At 45.5% G+C, this 24,933-nt stretch overlaps 1 protein-coding gene across 2 annotated transcripts in view; it reads left to right on the top strand.

The window, feature by feature from the left end:
- PAPPA (pappalysin 1) overlaps window positions 1-24,933 on the top strand; it is a 240,100-nt gene that overhangs the window by 58,377 nt on the left and 156,790 nt on the right. The window contains exons 4-6 of one of the 2 annotated variants that reach the window (XM_001926753.8): window positions 2,438-2,731; window positions 10,609-10,801; window positions 17,419-17,540. In XM_001926753.8, the coding sequence (XP_001926788.6) occupies window positions 2,438-2,731; window positions 10,609-10,801; window positions 17,419-17,540 (609 nt within the window). Of the gene's footprint in view, window positions 1-2,437; window positions 2,732-10,608; window positions 10,802-17,418; window positions 17,541-24,933 lie in introns of those variants that run through there. The other variant, XM_084993952.1, reaches the window with a different exon arrangement.

The following is a 24,933-nucleotide window of genomic DNA, read 5'->3' on the forward strand; positions in this document are numbered from 1 at the left end:
AGGACCCTTCTCAGTGCTGAAATTCTGTCCACTTGGAAGAGCAACCCAGAGGGTCACGATCAGCGTCTTAGAAGGCTTGAACAGCGGCTTCTAAAGTTAGAGAAAAAAAAAAAAAAATACTCCTGATAATTCCACGAATTTCAGAGACTGGCTCAGGACCAGGAATACAGAAGGCTATAAATCCATAGCATGTTATAGTATTTCAGGATGATGTCAGCCTGGAGCTATTTCACCTTTTTAAGAGAAGCCGTGAAACAGGACCCAAGCTCTGTGCCGTCGCTCTGTGAAAAGGGGAGAGTTGGGAGGGGAGGAGGTAAAACCCACAGAGCCAGCCCTGGACGTTAAGTCTGCAGTCTGTCATTATTCCTGGAAATACCTGTGGGGTCCTGCCCGTCTCTTCCCCCCCGCCACCTCTGCCCCCGCCACCAATTCCCCATTTTACCTCAAAGTTCAAGCTTTATAGGCAAACAGCGAATCATCGGCACTATGGTAGCTCTTTACTTTAGAGCTCACCAGAGATAGAGAGCCACTTCGCCAAGGTCACACAGCCAGTACAAAACAGCATGATGATTGCAACCCATGTCAGGCTAACGCCAGCTGTCCTCCAGGCTGCCACCTCCCCATCCCAAGACGTGTGATCACAAGCAATTCCTCTGCAGTAGGCCCAATCCAACCCAATTTATTAGAACCATATTTCTTTTTTTTAACCCTCTTTTCCTGCTGTTATACCACCATCCCTGGAAAAAGCCTTGGGTGGGAAGGAGATTGTGTTTCATGTTGTGATTGACAGAAAATAATTGAGAGAGATTTCCTGTCTCAATTTCTCTTCCTCCCTGCCTCTGCCTGCCCCTTCTCACATACACACGCGCATGCACACCCCCACACATACACACCCTCTCATACATCTCTATCTTCGTGCTGGAAGGCTCTGAGCGGTTTAGAATTAATAGGCACCGTGAGCCCCATGGCTGAGCAAGCTCACCCTCCTGGCAGTTCAGTCTGAGATAACACTCCCCCCACGCCTGCTGCAGGCTCGCCAGTACAAATCAACAAGGCCCTGAGTCCTTGCCGTTCTTTTCTGAGATGCTGCTCTGTACCTAAGGTCACTGCCTGAAGGTTGTTCAAGACTTGAATCTTCACCTTCCCTGAAACACACTTGCCTTTTCCAGTTGAACTCTCTCTGCCAGCCGGTGTGTATTTCTCCAGTGCCTAAAAATGAATATCGAAGCGTGGTACCCATTGAATTTACTGAGATCTGGTCCATCTCTGGCCATGTTAAGAAACATTCAGTCTTTTAAGAGACATGGGGTGGGTTATTGCTTCTCAAACTAGGACATACAGGCAAGTTGTCTGGGGCTCTTATTAAAATACTTATTCTGATTCTGAAGGTTTAGGGTGGGCCTGAGATGCTGCATTTCTAATCACCCTCCAGGTGATGCTAGTGCTGATTTTCTTGAGGTACATTTGGAGTAGCAAGTAGTTAGAAGTAAGGCACTTGCTGTATGTCAGGTGCTGTGCTGGCTGTTTACACATGACCAGTTAGACCTCTCAAAACCTCTTTAATTGGGTCGCTGTTCAGCAGATATGCAACATACATTTAATGAGAAGCCGTATTTATATTCTGGGCCCTGTGGGAGGCATTAGCAGATTTGATTAAGAGCCTTAGCTTTGAAACCCAAGGATTTCAGGTTCAAATCCCAGCTCCCCACCTCCTAATTTAATCACAGACCAGTTACTTCACCCCGCTGTGAGTCAGTGTCCCCCTCATTGGGTAGTGAGATGAACACGTGTGAGTACATGAACCACTAAGCACGGGGCCTGCAGTTACATAGTAAATGCTCAAGAAACATTAGCTGTTATGACCAGTGTTATAACGGTGAGCATGCTATGGTGCTGGCCTTCATGAATTGACATCCTCACAGAGTCCAGAGCTACAGAAATGGGATTTAGAGATGGCTGTCGATTTGCTCAACCTCACAGAGTTGGTAAAGGCAAAATGAGAACCGGAACCAAGGTGTCTGGCCTTGAGGGCTTCGTTTCAACAGAGGCATATAGGGATGTTTGTACACTAGGGCGTGCCTTACTTTCTAAGAAGAGGTTGCATTTGCCAGCCCAGAAATCAGAGCCCTTGAATTCTAGCCATGCCCCTTCTTTTAGGTAGTTTGAAACCACCTTGGATAAGTTACCTCATTTCTTTAGGCATTGGTGTTTTCAACTGAAACATGAAGGGATTGCACAAGATGACTCTTGGGACTCCTTCCTACTCAAGCAGTGATTCATATCACAAGTCCTAACAGCTCTCAGCGGAGGAGGCATAGGGTGGAGAAGCCTGTGGTTACTTCCAGCAGCACCCCATTTACTCTTGATTGATTTGGGGATTCTTGCATCAGGAAGCAGGGTGCCCAGTTTGCCTGACACTCTTGTTTTCCCTTTGCAGGTGGCATCGTCTTGAATCCATCTTTCTATGGCATTCCTGGGCACACCCATACCATGATCCACGAGATTGGGCACAGCCTGGGCCTCTATCACATCTTTCGAGGCATCTCCGAAATCCAGTCTTGCAGTGACCCCTGCATGGAGACAGAGCCCTCCTTCGAGACCGGAGACCTCTGCAGTGACACCAACCCAGCCCCCAAACATAAGTTCTGTGGTGACCCTGGGCCAGGGAATGACACCTGTGGCTTTAATAGCTTCTTCAACACTCCTTACAACAACTTCATGAGCTACGCAGGTAAGGCCCCACACTCTGCATGGTGCAAGGGGCTAGATGTCAGATGTGGCTTTCAGTCCTGGCTCAGAGCATCCTTGAGTAAGCTACTTACCTTCCCTAAGGTGTCTTCATCCCAACCATTCTTCATCTCCAAGTAGTGGAGATCATGTTCCTTCCACAAGCACCTTGGGGGTACCGGGAAGATGTTGTATCTGGGAGATGCTCAGAAAGACACTTTAGGAAACTGACCAGGACCGAAAATCAGGAAGCCTGGGTAGAAGGCCTCGGTCTTCCACAAGGTCACCTAATGCCTTGGGATCTGTCACATCCCATCTCTGAGTTCCACTTTCCTCAAGAAAATGGAATCTTTGGAATTGATCTCCAAGATATCTCCTAGTTTTGTGGCTGTCATTTTCTAAGCTGGTGGTTGTTGAAACTTTTTTGAGAGCACAAAACTCTTACATGCACCTTTATTGTTTTATTACAGAAAAAAAAAAAAAGATTGCTTTTGGTTTTGCAAATAGGAAATTATTCCATAAGATGGATATGTTTTTTCCCCCTCCATATATCCTTTCAAAGCTCTTTTATCTACCATGGGTAACAGTGTTAAGGACGGACTCTTTGGGTTCTAAGATGTTCTCCACTTCCTTTTAGCATATGTCAAGGCCACTTCTAGCCCTTATAACATCTTTGGCAAATTAGAACAAGATGTCCTTTCTTTAGGGAGGTCAACGGCCCTCAGCACTGGCTCCCTAAGCCAAGAGTTCTTGGGTAAGACACTATCCTCAAGGTTGCACGTGGTAGCCCCCCATCAGATTCTATTATAATATTCAATTTAGATGTCCTCTTTCCCCCACCTAAGCAGCAAGTTCAGTAAATACAAAGATTGCCTCTAATACTTCAATAACTTCTCAGCATCTAGCACAAGGCCTGGTGCTTGGAAAAAAAAAAAAGTTTGTTTGGAAGGGGGGGGTGCTCCTGTTGTGGTTCAGTGGATTAAAAACCTGACTGTATCCATGAGGATGCGGGTTCGATCCCCAGCCTCACTCAGTGGTTTAAGCATCCTGCATTGCCATGAGCTGTGGTGTAGGTCACAAATGTGGCTCAGATCTGGTGTTGCTGTGGTAATGGCATAGTCTGGAAGCTGCAGCTCCAATTCGACCCCTAGCCTGGGAACTTCCATATGCCGCCAGTGCAGCCCTAAAAGGGGGGGAGAAAAAAGAAGAAGAAGAAAGGGAGGGGATTCCTGCTTTGGTGCACTAGGTTAAGAATCCAACTTCAGTGGCTCAGGTTGCTGTGGAGGTATGGGTTCAATCCTTGGCCCACTGCAGTGGGTTAAAGGATCTGGTGTTGCTGCAGCTGTAGCATAGGTTGCAGCTGCAGCTCAGATTCAGTTCCTAGCCCAGGAACTTCCATATGCCTCAAGTGTGGCCATAAAAAAAAAAAAAAAAAAAGGAAGGAGAAAGGCAGTACAGGAAGAAAATGAATTGATTCTCTAATAACAGGTATATAAAACAATATTTCTACCTGAATAAACTTTCTTGTGCATAGGGCATTAATACACACCACCATATTTAATTCTCATGAAAAACCTATGGGGTAGGAACTACCCCATTTCGCAGATGGCAACACAGAGGTTGGTCAAATTCTTCGTCCCTGGGTCACACATCTGACTCCAAGTTTTGTTTATTTGTTTGTTTTTTCTTTTACTCTTGTGCTGCTCTTCAAAGGAGACCCAGGTTTTTGAACTCTGTCTCACACAGATGCTTTTGTTGAATAGGGGGCTGCCCTGAGTGGAATGGTTGTGTGAGCATGACTCTAGGCCTCCATCTCTACTTGAACCAGGGGAGCCCCCTTCCCACAGTTCTCCATTTCTGTCAGGGTTTCGCCTCAATCTGCATTCAAAGAGAGGATTTCCTGCTGCAACCCAGTGAAAGTGATCATCGCCAGTGGGTCCTCCTGGCTCCCCGTCTGGGATGCTGATCTCCTCAGTTTAAGGTTCATATAGTTCACACCTGGCGTCTCTCGAAGGGTCAGTACCCGCCCTTGGCTCCATAAATGATCCTTAGGTGTAGGTCTCTGAAAAAGCCTGGAGCACTGGGTATTTCCTCAAAAGCAGATTCCCACCGGGCTCCCGTTCCCAGCCAAGGCTGCATCCCACATCCGGTGCCCTGTCCCCCTCGCAGAGCCCTGCTTACGTTCCATTTCTATAGCACCTTTCCTTGGCCAGCTCAACGCACATGGAAAATAAACAATAACATGAGTTTGGAAGTTTGCCGGCCTCTTAGGGGCCGGGAGCTGCCACTCGCTACCAGACCCCCATAAACTAAACCTTTTTTTGTTCCTCTCTGTACAGATCTAAAGGGTGATTGATTTACTGTTGTTTTTTTAAAGGAACCCCTCAGCTCAGTGACCCATTAACAGCAGAACTAATTCACTGAGCTACGATAACAAACTTACACCCGCAAAAGCATATTCAGGGCGACCACGGGCTTTGAAATGTTTGTTTTCCTTAGGCTCTCTGATAGATGAGGTGACAAAAGCAGCTGGATGAAATTCAAAATGCAGAACAGCATTGGGTTCTCAGGGCCGGGGAGAGCCATGCACGGGGCTTTGCAGTCAAGGCAAGAGAGTGGAGACCTTGCCGGGTCAGCTGCTTCAAGTGCCTTCCTTCCTGGGTGCTCCAGCTTTCTGCAGAGATGGTTGTGTTCTGAGTCTGTGCTGCCCAGTGTGGTAGCCATTAGCCATTTGTGGCTATCGAGTGCTTGAAACTTGGTGAATGAGACTGAGGAACTGAATTTGAGTTCATTGGACATGACTGGTGGCAGGTCTGCAGTAATTACTGAGTGCCTGTGACATGCTGGACACTGTGGGAAATAGTACATACGCTTGTCTCATTGAATCCTCAAAATAACCCAGTGAGGTCAGTGCCATCACTATCACGCCCATTTTATAGATGCAGAAAGTTTGGTTTGGGAGCTTAAGGAACTTTCCCAGAGTCACATGGCTAAAACAAGGCAAGCCTTTTACTACAGAGCCTGTGTTTTAGGCAATAATTATCTGGCTCCCTTTCTGATACTGGGGAGTTTCAGAGTCCCAGCGGCTCAGATTAAGTAAACACCAGGCGTGCGATGAAGGCAAGCCTGGTGGAGCACCAGGTGAGTGTGGTCACACTGAGCGGCTGGCTATCCTCACGTGGATGGAAGGGCAGCAGCTCAGACTCTACCTCCTGAAGATAACAGGCCATAGGGAGCCCACCAAGAGGATCCTCCAGTCCCAGCCTGCTCAAGAGTGCGGAAACCATGCCCTCCCCAGCCTACGGGAGCAGGTGTCCAGTCACCGTCATTCTGTCTGTCCCTTTTAATAGGCACATGTGCTTTGACCCAGCAGTCTCATCTCCAAGGAATACATCCTAAGGAAATACATCAGTTGATGTGTTTGAACAGTTACTCCTAAGAATGTTTTTAGCACTCTTTGTTCTCCAAGTGTTCATTAGGCATTTACTGTCTGCCAGGCATATACGAGAAATGCTTATATGTGTGAAAAATTAGAAAGTTCTTAACAGATCCAAAGAGAAAGGGTTGCTGAAATAAATCTCGAGGCACTCGTATGATAGAACATTATGTGGTCACTGAAGATGATGGAGCCGGCATTGAGGGGCACAAACAGAGAAAGACGCTGAATAAGAGGAAGTTTGCAGTGTGGACACCAACTTGAATCCCCTGTGTGCTAGCCTTTGACTTGAGGCGAGTCACTTCTCTCTGAGCCTGTTACTTCCTTGGTACCGTAGAGGGGTAATCAGCCTTACCTGGCGTGACAGTAGGTGTAATCATACAGGTGAGAGACGTGGTACCGTAACTAAATGCTCTAGAAATGACACTTAATAGGATTCTTTGTTCACTATTGAATGTGAAAACAGTCCAGAGCCTATTGTATAATGTAAGACCTGGCATATGTGTGTGTGTGTGTGTGTGTGTATTTGTTTGTGGTGATAATTCTAGCAATTCACTGTAGATATTCACATGCATCTACCCATACACAGATACGTATACCAGACATTAATTGTATTATCTCAAGGTAATGTTTAGGGTGATGTTTATTTCTTTGTAGCATTCTTGGCACATTCTGAATGTTCTACAGTGAATATAGTCTTTTAGTGCTGTTACTATTATTATCATTGTTTTTCAAAACAACAAAAAGACAGGGACTTTTGCAAAGGGCATCTCAGTTATTCATACACTAGAAATGGGTTAGCTTGTTAAATGCTTTCATCAGCTGTAGGAGGCAGGTGGCATCAGGATTCGATTTTTTTTTTTTTTTCCACAGTGGGTGGAAAGGAGGCTGACAGGGGTCAGCGGTATGCCCAAGGTTCCACAGGGAGTGAAGGTACTAAGATCAGGCCCTGAAGCTCCACGCTCTGTGATCTAACAGCTACCAATGGAAATACATTCTTGGAAGAAAGCTTAGGTTAGCAAACTCAGGGCACAGTATCAAGGGCATGAGGACTGGTACAGGCTCCTAGAATACTGACATTCCCCCCAGTCTTTCGGCTTGGAGACAAGATGAGCCAGCCAGTCCTAGAGACCAGCACCTCGTGGCCACGGATGTCAGGAGGTAAAGCCTGTGGAGGCAGGAAGGCAGAAGGAGCTGACCCCAGACATAAGCTCATCAAGGCATAGTGTTTGTGATAAACAGAAAGCCTTTGGTATCTCACCCAAGATTCTAGTACCAGCTCAGCCCCTAAGGAAGCTACCCTGGGAAGGACATTTTCCGACTACACCGGTAAAGTTCAAATACAGTTCTGTGCTCCTACCAGGTTCTATCTCCTATCTATTTTTCAAAATACCTTTAAATTTTTTTTTTAATTGATTTACTTTGTTTTTTAGGGCCGCAACTGTGGCACATGGAAGTTCTTAGGCTAGGGGTCCAATCAGAGCTGCAGCTGCTGGCCTACACCACAGCCACAGCAACACCAGATCTGAACATCATCTGTGCCCTATACCACAGCTCAAGGCAAGGGGATCCTTAACCCACTGAGCAAGACCAGGGATCAAAACTGCATCCTCATGGATACTAGTCAGGTTCGTTACCTCTGAGTCAGGAAAGGAATGCCTCAAACTTTTTTTATTGACAAACATGGAAATGGCTAATTTTTAAGTTACAAGAGGAAAGTATACTTCTTTAGGGGAAGAAAAGCAAATACATCAGAATGTAGAAAGGGAAATGCTGATTTTTCTCCTCCATTCATTTTGGTAAATACTTTATGTCCTCTACTTCCTTGAATCCTCACCACAACGCCAGGTAGTGGGGTTGATTTAAATGTGGCCAATTTATACCTGTGGGACCTGAGTTATAAAGTTACTTCCTTCTTTGGGAAATGATGGATTAGAATTCTGTTCTCTGCATGTGCCTTACCATACAGAGTCACCCCCTATGAATAGACGGATGCATTTCTAATAGCTGTACTATATAAATGATGCTTCAAAAGACATCCCTCTACATATGTTTTTCCTTATGTCTGTTCATGAATATCTCTCTGTTGAATTCCTAAATGTGATGTGGCTAGATCAAAGAGAATGGATATTTTACATTCTGGGTTTTCTCCTGCTTCCAGTTTTCTGACACTCGCACGTCAGTGTGCGTGTGCACACACTCTTCCCAGGCATGAGACTGTGAGCATTTACTGAGTCTTGACCATAGTTCTTGGTGCTGCCCTTCTCTTAACCCTCAGCAGTGTTCAGTCATAAGCACTCTTGTTAATCACCATCATCTCCACTTTACAGATGGGGAAACTGAGGCACCATGCGCACAGAAGCACGTGCCCATTTGCCACCAGATTCTTCATGCACCAATCTAACCACACAGCCCCTACTTCCTTACCCATCAGGCCCTTCTCCTGCCTCTACACTATTCAGTGGCTTTTCCAAAGTTTTGCAGAGGAAATGCAAAGTTCATAGTAAGAAAGGAAAATGTGGTCCTTCTTAGACCAATGGGTGCATTTGAACTCTATCCTCCAAGCAGTGGGGACCCACAGAATGTTTATTTAGTATCCAAGGAGTTACATGGAGGTATCTGGGCTTGAGAGGGATTTGTGGGACTAGTCACTCTTTTACATTGTTTACTAGGGGACACCCAGCTCTTCGGCTTCCTCCAAATGGATGAAAGACTTTTCCAGGGTGCTGGAAGGGAAACTGTCAAAAATTCCTAAGGGGATCAGAGGCAGCTTCTGGGGATCACCCTCTGACACCCCTGCTCCTTCCCAAAGGAGATTCGCAAGGTCATGTCCAACTGCCCAGCACCTGCCCAAACTTACTTTCTGTTTGTTTGATAAGGGGAAGTGAGTTTATGCTGTGGGATTCCCAGTGGCGGGTTTATTTTAAGATCAGGCGAGCCCCGTGCTCCTCCGTCTGGGGCCCAGCTGCGGAAGCCCTGACCAGGCGGACCCCTCTGGGAAGTGGTGTTTTTGGAAACCCAGCCAAAACAGTGCCTTACACAGCCCCGGGGGCAGCTGAATAAAGCCGTTGGAGGGAGAGATAGGAGGCAAGCTTTCTCTTTGTGGGGATGAGTCTTGGGTCATGGCCTTCATTCCGCATCCTAGAAAAGAGAGAGTAGAATTGAAGGTCATTAGATCTGAAGACATTAGGAGATTGTATTTCAGCCCCCTCGGGCTCAGGCTCAACTCCTGTTTATCAAGCACCTGCAGGATACCTGCCCATACAAGGTCTCACGTATGCTCAGAAAGGAGTTCTCATACTGATTAGATATATGGCCTTGGGGTCAAGACTGCCTGGGTTCGAATCTCAGCTCCACCCCCAGCTCTGTGGTTCTTTAAACAGTAGCTACATAGACCTCTCTCAGCCTCAATTTCCTCCCTGTAAAATGGAGAAATGATAATATTTACTCCAGAAATAGTGGGAGAGTTATATGCGTCCAAAGCACGGTACCCCATGCCTGCCTCATGCTAAGCACACAGTGAATGCCCTGGTGACAGCACTGTGCAGAAGGCATCATTGTCCTCATATTCCTGCCACTGTCCTGGACTGCTTCTGGGTCTACCTGATGCTCTGGCCTGTGCTCCCTGCACAGGCCATCCTCAGCTTTCTTTCCCAGTCTTGGCCTTGCGGTCTGGTGGACCTCCGATACCTCCTCCAGAAGCCTCTCTGGTTCCCTGCCCTCCCCAACATGCTGTCTCCTTCCCATCGCAGCTGGTCAGCATCGCAGCCTTGAATGGCCTCATAGCTACCCCGATCCATACAGACCAAAGTGACCTTCACTCTATAACTAGGCTGGTGGCTCATCAAGGGCCCGAATGTATTAAGCTTTCATGGCCCTTAGCTTAGAGCAGAGAATATGCAGTCATTGCTCAAGGAGGCTTGTTGGACAGACAATGTCAGTGCATCAGCAAATAGCAGAATTAGTGAACAAGTAGATGAATGAATGTGAAGACATGAGTGAAGGATAGTGGGCTCACGAAAGAATGAGTGAGTGAGTCAACAGTCGAGAGCGAGTGGGTGAATGAGAGAGAGTGAATGCATGGTGGGGGAGGGGAGGAATAAAGGGATGTGTGACTCACTGGCCAGTGGATTTGGGTCTGTGGAAAGCAGCTTGTCTTGCCTTTGTCCTTAGCCGTGACCTCTGGGCTGTTCCCTCTCCAGGCTCAGACGTGCCTTTTCAGCTCCATCCACCCTCTACTTCCTCCGGTTCCCTCTCACCTGTCTCCAGAAGTGATGACTGCACTAATTTGTTCACAGACCATTAGCTCTTGAGCACTGGAAGAGGCCAGCTCTGAGTTGGCAAGGGCTGGGGTGCTGGCTCTCCGGTCACCAGGAGACATCATAATTCTCTCACCCGCCCGCCTGTGCAGCCAGGCTCTTATCTCTCCCTGTGCCCGCTTGCAGATGACGACTGCACCGACTCCTTCACGCCCAATCAAGTCGCCAGAATGCACTGTTACCTGGACCTGGTGTACCAGAGCTGGCAGCCCTCCAGGAAGCCGGCGCCTATTGCCCTCGCCCCCCAGATCGTGAGCCACACCACTGACTCCGTGACGCTGGAGTGGTTCCCACCCATCGACGGCCACTTCTTTGAAAGGTGAGTGTGGCCTGTGAAGTGTTGATCCTTCTCTGCTCTCCTGCCAAGAAGAGGGAAACTTGGAAGGGAAGCAGCCTGGGAGAGGGATTTTGTTGTGTTTTTTGTTCTGGATCTTTCTGAACGAGTGCCTGCAACATCCAACACAGCACTTGGTCCATGTAGGCATGTCGTAGGTTTGGGGGTCAGGAAATAAATGATTGATTGCTAGGAGAAATTAATATTTAAAGTGAATGAAAGTTTTGCTTTATTATTAAAAGCCTGGAAACATCTGTTGCCAGAACCTCCTCTGGGATGGAGGTACTGGTCTCATCTCCATGATGTCAGAAGTTGAAATTGTCCCTGATTGGGAATTCTGGGTGTGGCGCAGCAGAAACGAATCTGACTAGCATCCATGAGGATGCAGGTTCGATCCCTGGCCTCGCTCAGTGGGTCGGGAATCTGACATTGCCATGAGCTGTGGTGTAGATAGCAGTCTTGGCTCAGATCCCGCTTTGCTGTGGCTATGGTGTAGGCTGGTGTCTACAGCTCCTACTCAACCCCTTGCCTGAGAATTTCCATATGCATGGGAATTTCCATGCCTAAAAAGCAAAAAAATTAAAAAAGAAAAAGAAAAGAAAGCAAAAGGAAAGAAATTGCCTCTGATTAATGGGCTAATACCTTCATATACATATAGTATCTGAAGGGCACATGATATGTGAATACACATGCATATATGCATATATTTGTATAATTAGAATCACTGAAATGTGGGTCTAATGATCCCTCAATGGCCCGGAGGTAGAAACCTGGGGTAAGCGGTGCCTTTCAGCATCAGGACTCCCTGAGGAGCTCAAGCTCTAGAGGATCTTAAAGGGTCACAAAAACGTACTAAAATGCAGACATCTATTTTGGTTGGAACATAGTAGTTATAATTTAGGGCAGATCAGTCTGTTGCCCCTCTGCCCAGCTCTTCTTGGAATGTTTTTTCCAATAATGATGATGTAGCATTAATGGTGGGGAAAATAGTAACCAACTACCAATTAACTAATATTGTTAAAAAAGGGGGAGTGTTCCCATTGTAGCACAGCAGAAATGAATCTGACTAGTATCCATGAGGATGCATTTTCGACCTCTGGCCTCTCTCATTGGGTTAAGGATCTGGCATTACCATGAGCTGTGGTGTAGGTCACAGATGCAGCTCGGATCCTGAGTTGCTGTGGCTGTGGCATAGGCTGGCAGTCATAGCTCCAATTCGACCCCTAGCCTAGGAACTTCTATATGCCATGGGTGTGGCCCTAAAAAGCAAAAAAAAATTAAAATTGCTCCATAGTTGTGGTTGCCACCCCTTATCAAGGACTTACTCTGGAATTCTATACTCAATTCTTCATAGACAGAGTCTCATTTCACCTTTCCAGTAATTCTGTCAAAGGGGCATCAGCTTCTTCACTTGCCAGATGAGGCAGGGAACGGAAAGAAGCAGAGAGATTGGAACAGGAGCCCCTGGTAGGTGGAGGGGGCTGGGCTCTGACTCACATTTTGCAGCATTTTATCTCAGGCTGTCATGTTCCTTCATTAAGTCCTTCCAAAGCTCAAATTATGAAGGAGGTGTCACCCCTTCCCTCTAAAAGGCCACAAAAGGTGGCAAGGAGCTGCATGTGTGTTTGCACATTTTGTGTTTGTGTGGCTGTCGAAGGTGCATTCAATCATGGCATCACATTAAATTTGGGCTCCAGCTGTCCACACTACTATCCATCCCTGAGTCTAGAACCTTCATTGGACAGTGGGGTGAATGCGATCACGGGGAAGGGAGATACCCTCCCTAGACCCTCCATAGAAACCCCCCTTCCTCTGCCCCAGCCACCCTCACTGGGAGCTCAGAGCTGGGTTTGGGAAACCTCATGTGACACTTCAGAGCAGGCTTTCCAGCAGCCCGTAAATTTATTTATTTTTTCTGTGGCGATGAGAAGTATCAGACTTTTGGTCAAGCCTTGGCCACTTAAAAATGGAAGTTTTGTAAATGAAGCTTCCTGTGTATGTATTCAATTTGTATTTCATAAAGCAGTTATTGTCCATTAAATAAATACCATCTGATTGTTGAAAACTTATTGGAGGCTTAATTGTTGTGTAATGAGATGGGTCTCTATTACATAGTGCCCTCAGCTTTGATCAGTATGTTTTTAATAACCTATAGTCAGTTGGTACTTGAAGCTCATACAATAGCTATTCTGTTCAGTCTAAGATTTCATAATGGAATCATCATAGGTTAAATTAAAACTGACATTTAGGAACATGTCTAATTAGGATTAGCAGCTATGTAGACCGTCATCTATGGGCTAAAGGAATTAGGTCAACAAGTTCATTAAATTATTGTAAAGAAGTGGAACTATCATGTCCCCCTACACAGAGTTCATCCTCATAGAAATTAGCTTTGTCTGAAGGATGCAGGCTTAGTACGAAGAATCAGATTGTCTGTGTTCCATTCTCTATGTCACCACTCCCAGCCTATGGGACCTGGGGCAAATTGTGTCCCCTCTCTGATCCTCTCTGACCCTCTGAGTCTTCTTTCATAAAAGGCGCTAACCGTGCCCACTTCACCTGGCTTTTGTGGGGAATTCAGCAAGATGAATTCTTGCTGACTTCATCTCTGATATGCCTAGCACACACACTCTCCACGTTCAGGAAATATTAGCTCCCATCTTGTACAAAGTTGTCCAGAGCTGTGGAGCTACTTGAAAATTCTCTTCCCCTGCAAAATCTCTGGTGTTTTCCACTACATCCATCAATGCCAACCTCTCGCCCCTGGCCATCCTCACATCCTCCTGCTGTTCCTCACATCTGTGGTCTAAGAGAATACAAGGGTTTTCCTTAAAAAAACATATGCAGATCCTCCCACAGCCTGCGTCCTCACACATGGGCAACTGAATAAATAATTCAAGGCCACCCCTGGCTTTTTTAACTCCTTTATTTTTATCTGTCTTGCAAACATGTGTTGACTAGATGGTTTCAGTTTTCTGAACAATGGGCCGTGGTGATTGGAAAGAAGGCTGGACTGGGAACCAACAGACCTGGGTCTGAGGCCTTTGCAACCTCATGCATTTCCTCGTCCTCTTCTGCCTCAGTTTTCTGAATCTCAGAACATAGAAAATGACATGAGAAACTGTTTTCTTAGTTCCGCCAAGAATGGTACATAAGTAGTACCATTCTAGATGCATAGGAAAAAGGTTAATTCTGTATATTACAGTGGGTGCCTTAGACAGGCATTGTCCAATAGAACTTTCTGCAGGGTCCAGTATGGTAGTAGCCCTTAGCCAGTTCTGGCTATGGAACAGTTGAAATGTGACATGTAACTGAAGAGCTGAAATGAATTCTACATTTATTTAATTGTAATTAATTACAATTTAAATAGCCGCATGTGACTGGGGGCTGCTGTATTAGAAAGCACAGCCTTGGAGCTTTAAGCTTTGATTCTCATGGAACCTGTGTAAGAAAGATAATTTCTTCCAGCTTTAGCATCCTGTACTTCTATGATTTCAGTGTGTGTGTGTCTGTATGTGTCTGTGTCTGTAGATACAGGTACCCATTAAAATCAAATAAATCCCAAGGTCAGAAACACAGATTATACACTCCCTGAAGGTGTAGGATACTACCTGATTTGGGTGAAACCCAATTTGAGTGTACTCTCTGAGCTGCGACCGTGGTATAATTACTTTGTCCTGGCAGTCCTCAGTTCCCTTTTCTATAAAATGGGAACATAACTCACCATACTCAGAATCACACCTTAGCTTTTTAGTTACTGACTTTGCTTTTACTTTCACCCTTCTTTTTCCAGTTTGTTCTTCCTTGACCATTCAGACTGATTTTTTTAAAATGCAAATTAGCTCATGTCATGCCATGCATTATAACCCTCTTGAGGCTTCCCCATTTCTTTTCTGTAAAATCTACCTGTAGTCTACAGAACCTTGCCTGATCTGGCTGTCCTTATTTGTCCAACTGCCTCTCATACTGTTCTTTCCTTCATATGTGACTCTTTGCCACTCAGGTTTCTTCCAGGACCTCTATGGACCATACCCTTCTCCCCCCTTACCCCCGCCACCCCTGCTCAGGTCCTTTAAGTACCTTTAGACTGAACCCAGGCTATCACTTGACTCACACTCTGTCTTACTCACATTGCATCATACCTTCACTAAGGTTCTTCCATGGTTTCTCCAATCTTAATAAGCCAAACGCACCCCCGCCCACTATTCTCTCCTACATCATCTGTCAACTTTCCTTCTAGAACTTACGGAATATGTAATTTTGTATCTGTTTACCTATTTGTTTATGGACTGTTGCCTCCACTGGACTTCACGCTCTGTGAGGGCAGCATCTGCACTGAATTTGCTTACTCTTGGGTCCTCGGTGTCAGGTAGTTATTCAGGACTGGCCCTCATAGGCTGTTCAGTGAGTAGCCACTGAATGAACAGATGAATGAGTGAAGGAACGTGTGAATCATTGATTGAACATGAGGGACTACACTTTGTGGAATGCTCTTTACAGTAAAGGCACCTTTACTTTGTTCACTCATCATAGTGCTTATTAGGAGCCTAGAAGGTGTTAAGAACTCAGTCACGTGCAGGCAGCCATTATGTTTATCATGCAAAGCAAGGCATCTAAAGAAATAGACAGGCTCAATTGCCATTGAGGTCAATGGGATTCCAGATCCCATACCAGAATGTTTGTAGTCTCCTTGTCATCATGAAGGCAGTCATGTGACTCTGACTTGTTGTACATGGACTCTGGTCCTTGTGATGGAACTCTGCTCTCCAGAGTGGTTCTGAGCCCACCTCTCTCTCTACTCCTCATCCCTGCCTGCAAACAAAATTGTATATTGTTATTATTACTAGTCCGTGAGTACTTCATACATATATATAGAAAATAGAAAATTCAGAAAACCAGGATGAATACAAATAGGGAGGTAAGAGTCCTGTGTTCTATCACCCAGAAATAACTGCTGATAGTATTTGGTCACCTGAAGATTTTTTGAACATCATTGAGGTGTTACTATAGATAGTTTTGAATATGGATTTTTCACCTAACATTACAACTAATGTATTTTCCATAAAATTTAATAATCTTTATAAATACTTATGTAATAACTATTTACCATTCCATTGAGAGGATTAACCTTAGGCTATTGAATCATTCTCCTATCACTGACTATTAGTGTGCTTATAAAATTTCTACCTATGCATGGTTTTGTATTTAAAATGACAAAGCTGAGGATGCAGGATCTGCAGCTTGAGGGTCTAGGCTAGGCTAATCGTTGAGTCTTAGCAACATGTCAGAGTGACTGGTATTTATCCATCCATCCATCCACCCACCCACCCAACCATCCACCCACCCAGCCATCCATCCATCCATTAAACTATGTATGTTGACCGCTATATAACCAGATGAACAGGAGCATGAGCTGGTCCGCTATAGGTTTGGGGGGTGAGCTCCCTGGCAGCTGGATGGAGGAAGAATGAGGAGTGCAGCTGACTGTGATGTTCACCAGCATGTTCTACCTTGCCATGTGAGCCCAAGGGCGGTAGAGCTTCCCTGTGAAGGAAAAGCCCTAAGGCTTGGGATAGGGTTCTTCCACTGTGTCTTTCTAGTAGCCAAAGGACAGTGCTTCTTTTAGAAAAGAGGTATTGGCAAGACCATTGCATTTTGAGTAGTAATAGGTCGAGCTATGACATTTCTTGACATTTTCTCTTTCTAGTCCCTCTGCAGGAGTTGCTCAGATTTGCAGAGTTTCAGGCTCATCCTGGTACATGAGGAGAGGGCTTATCCCTTTCCCTTCTCAGAAACTGCCTCCTAAACAGAGGCCAAGTCTAGAGAACAAGTAAGCTCACAGAGGCTGTTGTGGCTAAAGGGAGATTGAATCCAGATACATAAGACACTAGACAGTAGGGGAAGCCACCATAATATTCCACTTCTGGGGCTGGTCTCCTTGAGGATTGGCTTGCCCCTTGGAAAGCTGCTAAAGTGAATTAGAGATCATGGTAAGGAAACTGTTTTTGACCATTAAAGCAAAGAGTGACTCATCCATGCCCAGAATGTCAGTGCTGGCATTTAGTTCAGCCATCATTTAGTGCTTAAGGCATCATTTAGTTCAGCCCACTCATTTTCAGCTGAAAGAACTGCACCATGCCTTCTTCCCATTTAATACCTAGGGTACCAGGTTATTCCTGCATGGGGTACATACCTGATAGATATTGTTAAAAGACTAAAATTTGAGGTAAAATGGGGCAAAAGATTTTCTTAAAACCACACATCAAGTCTGCAGTGGAACTTGGAATAATGGATGAAGTGGTGATTAGTGCAGGTAGTAAGTCTTTGGCCTGTTGATTCTGGGCTGCCTAAGTATAAAGATATGTATCCACCATCAGAACAGAAGCTCCTTTGGCCCGAACAAGGTCCTTGCTGGGCAGGTGTGGGTGGGGAAAGGGCTGCAGAGTTTCACGTATAGTCATATTCTAGAAGCTCCAGCAAATATAGGGAGAGAGAATAGGGAAACAGATTTGTTTTAACCTCTGCCTTTGGGTTAGTTCAGTCCAGAACTCATTCAACTGTTCCTAAGTCGGCGCATTTTCCTTCTTTCCTTGGCCTCCTAGAGAATTGGGATCAGCGTGTGACCTTTGTCTGGAAGGGAGAATCCTGGTGCAATACGCCTTCAACGCCTCCTCCCCAATGCCCTGTGGCCCTTCAGGACACTGGAGTCCTCGGGAAGCAGAAGGTAAGCCAGCCTGGAAGCTCCTCTGCAGGTGGGGTGTGCAAAGAACTCTTTCTGTGTGGATGGAATGTTATGATTTTAAAAGTCTTCCACATACTGTCTCATTTGATCTTAAGGTCACCCTGCAAGGCCAGAAGTTTTGGGGGACTTTCTGGTTTTTTTTGTTCACCCAACTTTATTGAGATGTAATTGTCATATAAAATTGAGTAGGTTTAAAGTGTGCCATGTGATGATGTGATTCATGTAAATATCACAAAGTGATCATGAAAATAAGTTTAGTTAACACATCCATCACTTCACACTTTTTTTTTTTTTTTTGGTGAGAACATTTATGAACTACTCTGGAAGCAGTTTTCAAGGATACAATCAATACAGTATAGTATTGTTAACAATTATTGCCATGTTGTATATTACAACTCTAGAATTGATTCATTGTGTCGCCAGAAGTCTGTACTCTTTCCTATCCATCAAGGCAAGTGTTCATGCATTTGTTCAACACAAATCTTTTGAGCACCTGCTGTGTCCTAGGTATGTCATCCCATTTTCCACACAAAGCAACAAAATTCCTGGGAAATTAAGTGCCTAAGGCTGCACACCTGATAAGACATAGTATGTGTTTGTATATATCCCAGACCCTGAGAGCCATGGGTACAAACAAGTTCACATTAGAATCAATACACATATTTTGGGGAGGGTGGGGGACTTCAAGACATCACTGGCCTTTGATTGTTCTTCAGTTATTTCTGGGAAGACTCGGGGCATTCTCTTGTGTGTCACGACCCCCTCTCTTGGTCTTCTGCTGTGTAACCTCATTTTGGGAATCCAGTCATCAGATGCTGGAGGGGAGCACCTCATGATGTCCACTGTTGTGGCTCCACCCATGAGCAGACCTTCGCAGCTTAAGGGGGGGGTGGTCTCCCAGCACCACCCCCCCGCCACCCCCTGCCGCCAGGGGCCAGCTTTCTCTATGCTCCCTCACAGTACTGTTCGCTGCTCCATCCACTCATTCTAGAGAAATTAGGTGCCTTTTCCCCAGCGCTTTGTTGCACTGTCACTTGGCCCTGAACCAAGGCAACTTAGAGAATCTCACAGAAAATTGCCCATTCCGTTTCCTTCTGCAATATCTCTTTCAGATCCAGTCCCTGGAATCAGGCTGGCAGAGACCCCATAATCTCCTCTCAGTCCTCCGCCTCCCCTCCCTTGCCCCTCAGACACTTCCACTTAGAGGCCCCCCCACCTCAGTCCCTGGTGCTCCCATGCAGGTCACCTCATGCCAGCTGTAGTGGTGGGGACGCCCTTCCACCAGAGGGGATGGAATCTGACGTGTCACTGAGGTCCAGTGAAAACTCCTCCGTTTTCCTTTATATTTTTAGAAAGAACGTTGAAAAAGAAAAAGCCTGCAGTAGAATAAAGCACGGAAAAGGGATTAGAGAGGAAAAGGAGGGAGAAAAATGCCAGCACTTGTACTGTTATCTTCTAGAGTAGCTTAAAATAAAAATGAGAGTGGAACTTGGGAACGCTAAACAAATCCATCCGGAATGTAAAGCCAGAGGGATGTCTGGGAGAAGCCCTCCATTCAGCCTTAGGATCACAGGCTGTCAGACTTGGAAGGGATGCTTGGGGTCACCCAGCCCCCGTTCCCACCCAGGGAAGGAATCCCCTTTGTGCTCTCCTAGCACCAGCTCATACATGCCCTTGGCTTTCCCATTCTAACTCTGCTTGTTCGAAAGTTCTTCCTGAAATTTGTGACAGTGGCCTTTTCACTCACCCCCGCCCGTCGTTGGGTTCTCATGTGGGGTTCTCTAGGAGCTACATGCAAAGAGTGAACTCCTCTCATTTCTGCCCACCATGGCAACTCTGTGCCAGGCACTGTGCTGGGCACGGGCCATACAGAGCTGACTCTCTCACAGGGGAGTCAGATAAGTAAGTGGGTGATGACCACTAGGAGCCAAGAGGCTCATGGTCCCAGAAGTACAGAGTAAGAAAGGGGCCTGAGCACAAACTGAGACTCACACCCCCCAGGAAATGTCACCATGCCAGTGAGCAAAGTACATTTAAGAATGTGAGAGAAGCTTGATAGGTTTAGAGCACTGGTTTTCTCCACGTGTTCTGGGGGCTTATGCAGTTCCTAAGACTTTTGCATGTGTCCTCAAAGTCCAAAGTTATTTTCATAATAATACAGTAACAGTGTTCACCTTTATCATGCTCATTCTCTCTTGAGTGTACAGTGGTGCTTTCCAGTGGCTGCATGGCATGTGATATTTTACTGCTCCCATAGCGAATGGAACAAGTGCTTATGTGTTCTTATGTTTTAAAGTTTCATTTCTAATTGGCCATATGGTAACAACTAATAGCTATAACCCACATAAAGAAAAGCTCTTCAATAATGTGGTAAGAACTTAAATGGGTCTGGAGGAGGAGAGAAAGGACGGGGGGCGGGTTGGCCTGGGGTGAGGTGTCCAATGGCCAGATTAGGATGGCTTTGGGTTAATACTGAAGGCAGTAAGGAGATACCATGTGCCTCAGCAGAGGTCTGGGCTATGGTGCGACATGTCTGTTATAAAGACAGCCTAGGCTGTTCTGCGGTGAAGAGATTGGAAGAGGAGTTCACGGGAGGGAAGGGAACGTCCAGGAGTCCAGGGGAGTGATGGTGGTGGCCTCAGTGAGGTCGGTGGCAGTGAGAATGGAGAAGAGTTGGTGGAGTTGAGAGATATTTGGGAGGTGGAAGTAGCAAGACTTTTCCCTGAGACTTTTCTAGCTAAAACCATCATGGCTCATTCTACCACATGAGTGAATGAAATAATTTCCTATCATCTCCCCACACCTCCATCCAACCAAACTGTCAGATGGTTAAGTCTGCTTCTGGTCCATCCCTGATATGCAGAACAGAGTTCCACTGAACTACTGAGCCCCCCGGCTTCCTGAGCTGACTCAGACCTCCAAGGAAACCCAGCAGCCCTGGGTTTTCCTTTAAGATATGCAAATTTAGTCCATGCAGGCCAGGAAAAGAGAGTGTCCCTTTTTTTAGGGCATCCTATTACAGGCTCTGTGATCCATTTGGCTCAGACCCTTTTAATATTCTTGAAGAAATAAACTTTTCCATGAGCCAAACTCTGCAATTTATTTCTCAACTCATTTTCATCCTATTTATCTTTGTGTGTTTAAGTTTTTGGACTTCCCAAACTAACATAAAACTCCCAATCCATGAGCGATGCCAGACGTATCTTTGGGTTTGAGAAAAGAGCATGGGGTGGGGAGGATGACAAGGATGGGATTTCGGTCTGAGCCTGGCCATCAGTGTGCTCTGTGCCCTTGCATGAGTCACTTTACTTCTCTGAAGATAGCATCTTACCCACAGAACAAACATCCATTTTAGCTCTAATATTCCATAGAGCTGCACCCTTATCGTTGTAACTCTGTATTAACAAGATAGAAAATTCTTCATTTAGCAAATGTTTATTGCACATCTGCTACATTCTGTTAACTCTGTTTCATGAACTTTAAGTAAACTTAGGCACAGAAATTCTTGCCTTTGGTTGTACTAAAAAGAAACCCTATTTTCCCATCACTTGAGCAAAAACTGTGTTTCACCAATGCATATTTTCTGAGGTATTTGATACAACAGCACGCTTGTAGCTCAGGAATTAGGTAGTTAGATCTGATCAACTCAAATCTCAGTTACGATCACTTACGCAAGCGTATAACGTATTGCCACTGTTGAGTTTTCCACAAGAGATAAATACATGGTGCTAGCTGTTTTCATTTTATTTCTTACTTGTGTGAGTCTTTTCCCAATTTTTCTGTCAGAATATTTCAGGTGTGCTAAAGCATTCATCTAGAAAATACTTGGCACCAAATTTTTATAACTGTGTTTGTATCAACTGCTATAGTATGTATATCAAAACTATGCAATAGATGTCTATATAAATCATCATACATGGACATTTAAATCAGCATATGTATGTATAAATATATTTCATGCACATATATAGCCTCACCACTAGTGGATAGCTTATATAAACATTATAACTGCATTTGGTCACCATCTATACAAAATGATACATATTGGTAAGAAAGTAGCAGTGCTTTCCTAGTTTCCTTCCTTCCCTTATTCCTTCCTTCCTTCCTTTCCTTTTCTCAGCCCTTCTCCCAGACTTATCACCACACATCCGGTCAGTTTCCTAGCTGGGTCTTTTTTTCCTCCTTAGGGATTCTGCTTTGTCCGCATCTTCACTGATGTTTCCTTTGTACAAGCCACAGCTGTGCATTTTCTGCAGTAGTACAGCAGTTTCTTAACTGATTTCACTAGGTAAGAAGCTCCATGAGGGCAGAGACTACTATATCTGCAAAACCTGTATCTCCAGAGACTATGGCCTAACCCTGGACACAGACTGTGCTGTCAACAATTATTCTTTGAATGTGTGGGTTGGTTGATGGAGGGATGGGTGGATAGTATCTGTGAGTCTAAACTTTGGTTTTTCTGAAAGACAACTTTCATTTGCTTGCCTAACATTCTTCAGTAGCTCTTCATGTCTCTCAGCATAAAGATCAGTTTCCTTAAGGTGGCATAAAAGACCCTTCATAAGCTGGGTTCTACTTAGCTTGCCAGCCTCACCACCTGCTGCTTTCCTGCTGCATTCAAAACCCCAGTCATCCTATTCCACATTCTCTCTCAACTGTTCTCTTTGCCTGGAATACCTCCTCCTCCCAGACTTTTCTTCCTTAATTCTTCTTTATGTTTCAGAACTGAGCTAATATATTTGTGAGCATCTATTAAATAGCTCATCCCATTTGAGTTTTATAGCACCCCTGTGGGATAGGCATCATTACAGTAGGTAAACAGCTGTATAGCTGATATCTTAACCCATTTTTCATTCCTTCCAAAGCGTGGCATGCTCTCTGGGCCAACAGTTTCATAGTATTCCCTCCCCACCAAGGAATTACTACTTAACCATCCGAGGCTCAGTTTCCTCTTCCACAAAATGAGTTTCGTAAGACCTACGTCATAGATTTATTCCCGGGGTGGAAGAGAGCTGAGGCATGTAACGTGCTTGGCATGGTACCAAGCACACAGAGGATGGTCAGAGCCTGAAGCTCAGTGTTATTAAAGGGATTGCTGCTTTGGTGATGGGTTGGACTCAGTGCCCCTTGAGGCTCTCTTTTACATCTCAAAGTTTATCTCTGATGACCAGGCAAGCACAGGCTTTACTGCCATTTCCAGTCCTGTTTACTTACTTGAGCATAATGTCTAGGCTCACTTTCCCGTCCTTTGGAGAGCATTCCCTGGGTTGATTAAAAAGAAACCAGGGATTAAAACATGGGCCAAATAGATTTGTCGTCTTTGCTCTCCCGTGGCTTCCCACCACGGACAGTCATTGTCTCCAAGGAAGGAAGAAAGGTCATTCCATCCCTTGTCAGTTCCACAAGAGCCCTTGGTGGGGAGGGGGCGGGCTCCCGTAACACAGCAGGTTCTAATATCCCATGGAGCCTTCGCTTCTTTTTAAACTCCATGTTAACAAAATTAGAGAGTCTTCCCTTAACCAATATTTATGGACTGTCCACTGTGTTCACTATGTATGGACCAGACACTGGTTTAAGCACTGTATGTGGCATTGAGCGGAAGAGAGAGAAAAATGATAGCTATCTTACAGGACTGGGGTAAGAATCAGATGAAGTTATCAGCTAGGGAATGTGCTTCAGGTATATTAAAAACGCTGCCCTCAATAAAGCTGTTTGAATGAATAAGTGACATATCAGTACGAGTAACCCACAAAGTCGAGAGAATTGGGAACTCTTTGGGTTGGAAGGTCAGTGGTAGGAATGGCTTCAGCCTCGGCAGGGAGTCTTACCTGTGCCTTTGACTTACACTGCTGGTCTCTTCTAGCCAGCATTCGGTGCACGTAATAAATGAACCTGGCCAAGGAGAGGTGGAAGGGATCTTGTAGTTATATCTTCTTCTTGATCTTATGTGTTATATCTAAAAAATCTTTTGAATTTTCCTTGTCTTCCTCCCCCTACCCTACCCCACTTCCACCCCACCCCACCTCCACCCCTGCTTTTTTTCTCTTTTTCTCTTCTCTTCTCCACCTCCACTGGGCATCTTCTCTCTTCTCCCTTGGCTCGAAAGAGGCAAGGAGACTGGGAGCATTTACAGCTTTCACTGGAATCGCTTTTCCACCCAAAATGGCTTTCTGGTTTTCATATTGTGGTGATTCCTATTATGCTGCACGTAACATTATCACAAAGGCCTTCCAGACAGATTGATTTTCTTTTTCTTCCCTTTTGCTTTAGAAATGTCCAATAGCACCACCCCTCACCAATCATTGATACTGAAGGGAAAAAAAGAAGGTAGCTAATAAGACAACCTGAGGTCCCGCATCCTACCCTCACCAGCTGATGTGTGTCTCTTGCTAGACATCCTTACATAAATGAGAGCCAGTTACTGTACTGAGTCCTGATTACTTTTCTCAGCAGTGCAAAGGAGCACTCTCTGAGGGTCTAGGATTAATGATCTCAGCAGAGAAACATTCAGAAGTCGCTGCCGGCTGAGATCAGTGGGGATGAGGCATCGTCTCCCTGGGGAGAGAGTAGAAGAATCTCTCCTTCTTTCTCCTCCCCGCCTCCCCCAACCCTCCCCTTCCTGAGTCAGACTGGACAGAGCCCGGAGAAGCTCAGTGGTATGGAATGACCTCATGTGGAGAAGGGGAGGAAGAGAGATAAGATGGCTCCAGGGCTGTCTTCCAGCTCTGTCATTCATGCTTCTAAACAGCTTCCTCCCAGAATCCTCAGCTCAAAGGACAGAAACTCTCCCTACTCACTTCTTCATTGCCCAGGGTTTCTGGCTCTTCTGTTGTTCCAAGCAGGTTGTACCAAAGGCAGTACCACAGGGATTCTAGTTTACTTTAGTGGCTCTTGCATTTAGTCTGGAGACCAATCAGGAACTTCAGCATGAGACACAACTGGGCTCAAATGCTGACCTTTACACTTTAAGCCATGAGACTTTGGTTTTGTTCACTACACACTTCTGAGCCTTAGTGGCCTCACTGCAGAAATGAGTCCTTGCAAGAACTAAACAAGTTCAGAGGACATAGTGGGTGTTTAGCAAGTGCGTGTCCCCCTTTCTTTCCATCTGAGGCGGAAAAGCTTACAAGCAAGAAATGAGGAAAGTCTGGGCTTGAACTCAATCTTAAGACATGTATATGAATGTAGTTTTCACCAAACATCCGGTGATTGGTCATCCAGGTCTGAATCACAGGGGCGGGGATGAGCTGAGTGCTGAGCATACAGCAGATACACCAAGACACTGAGAAGCTTCCCTCTCTTTTTCTCCCTCTCTTTGAGTTCTTCAAGCCAGTGTCTCCTGAGGTCTGCAGGAAATTCCAAGGACTTTCAGGAA

This window comes from Sus scrofa, chromosome 1 (assembly GCF_054392235.1).
Source record: "Sus scrofa isolate SSC_HxYL_T2T_F1_AM1 chromosome 1, Sscrofa_HxYL_maternal_Yorkshire_Landrace_v2.0, whole genome shotgun sequence".
NCBI lineage: Eukaryota > Metazoa > Chordata > Mammalia > Artiodactyla > Suidae > Sus > Sus scrofa.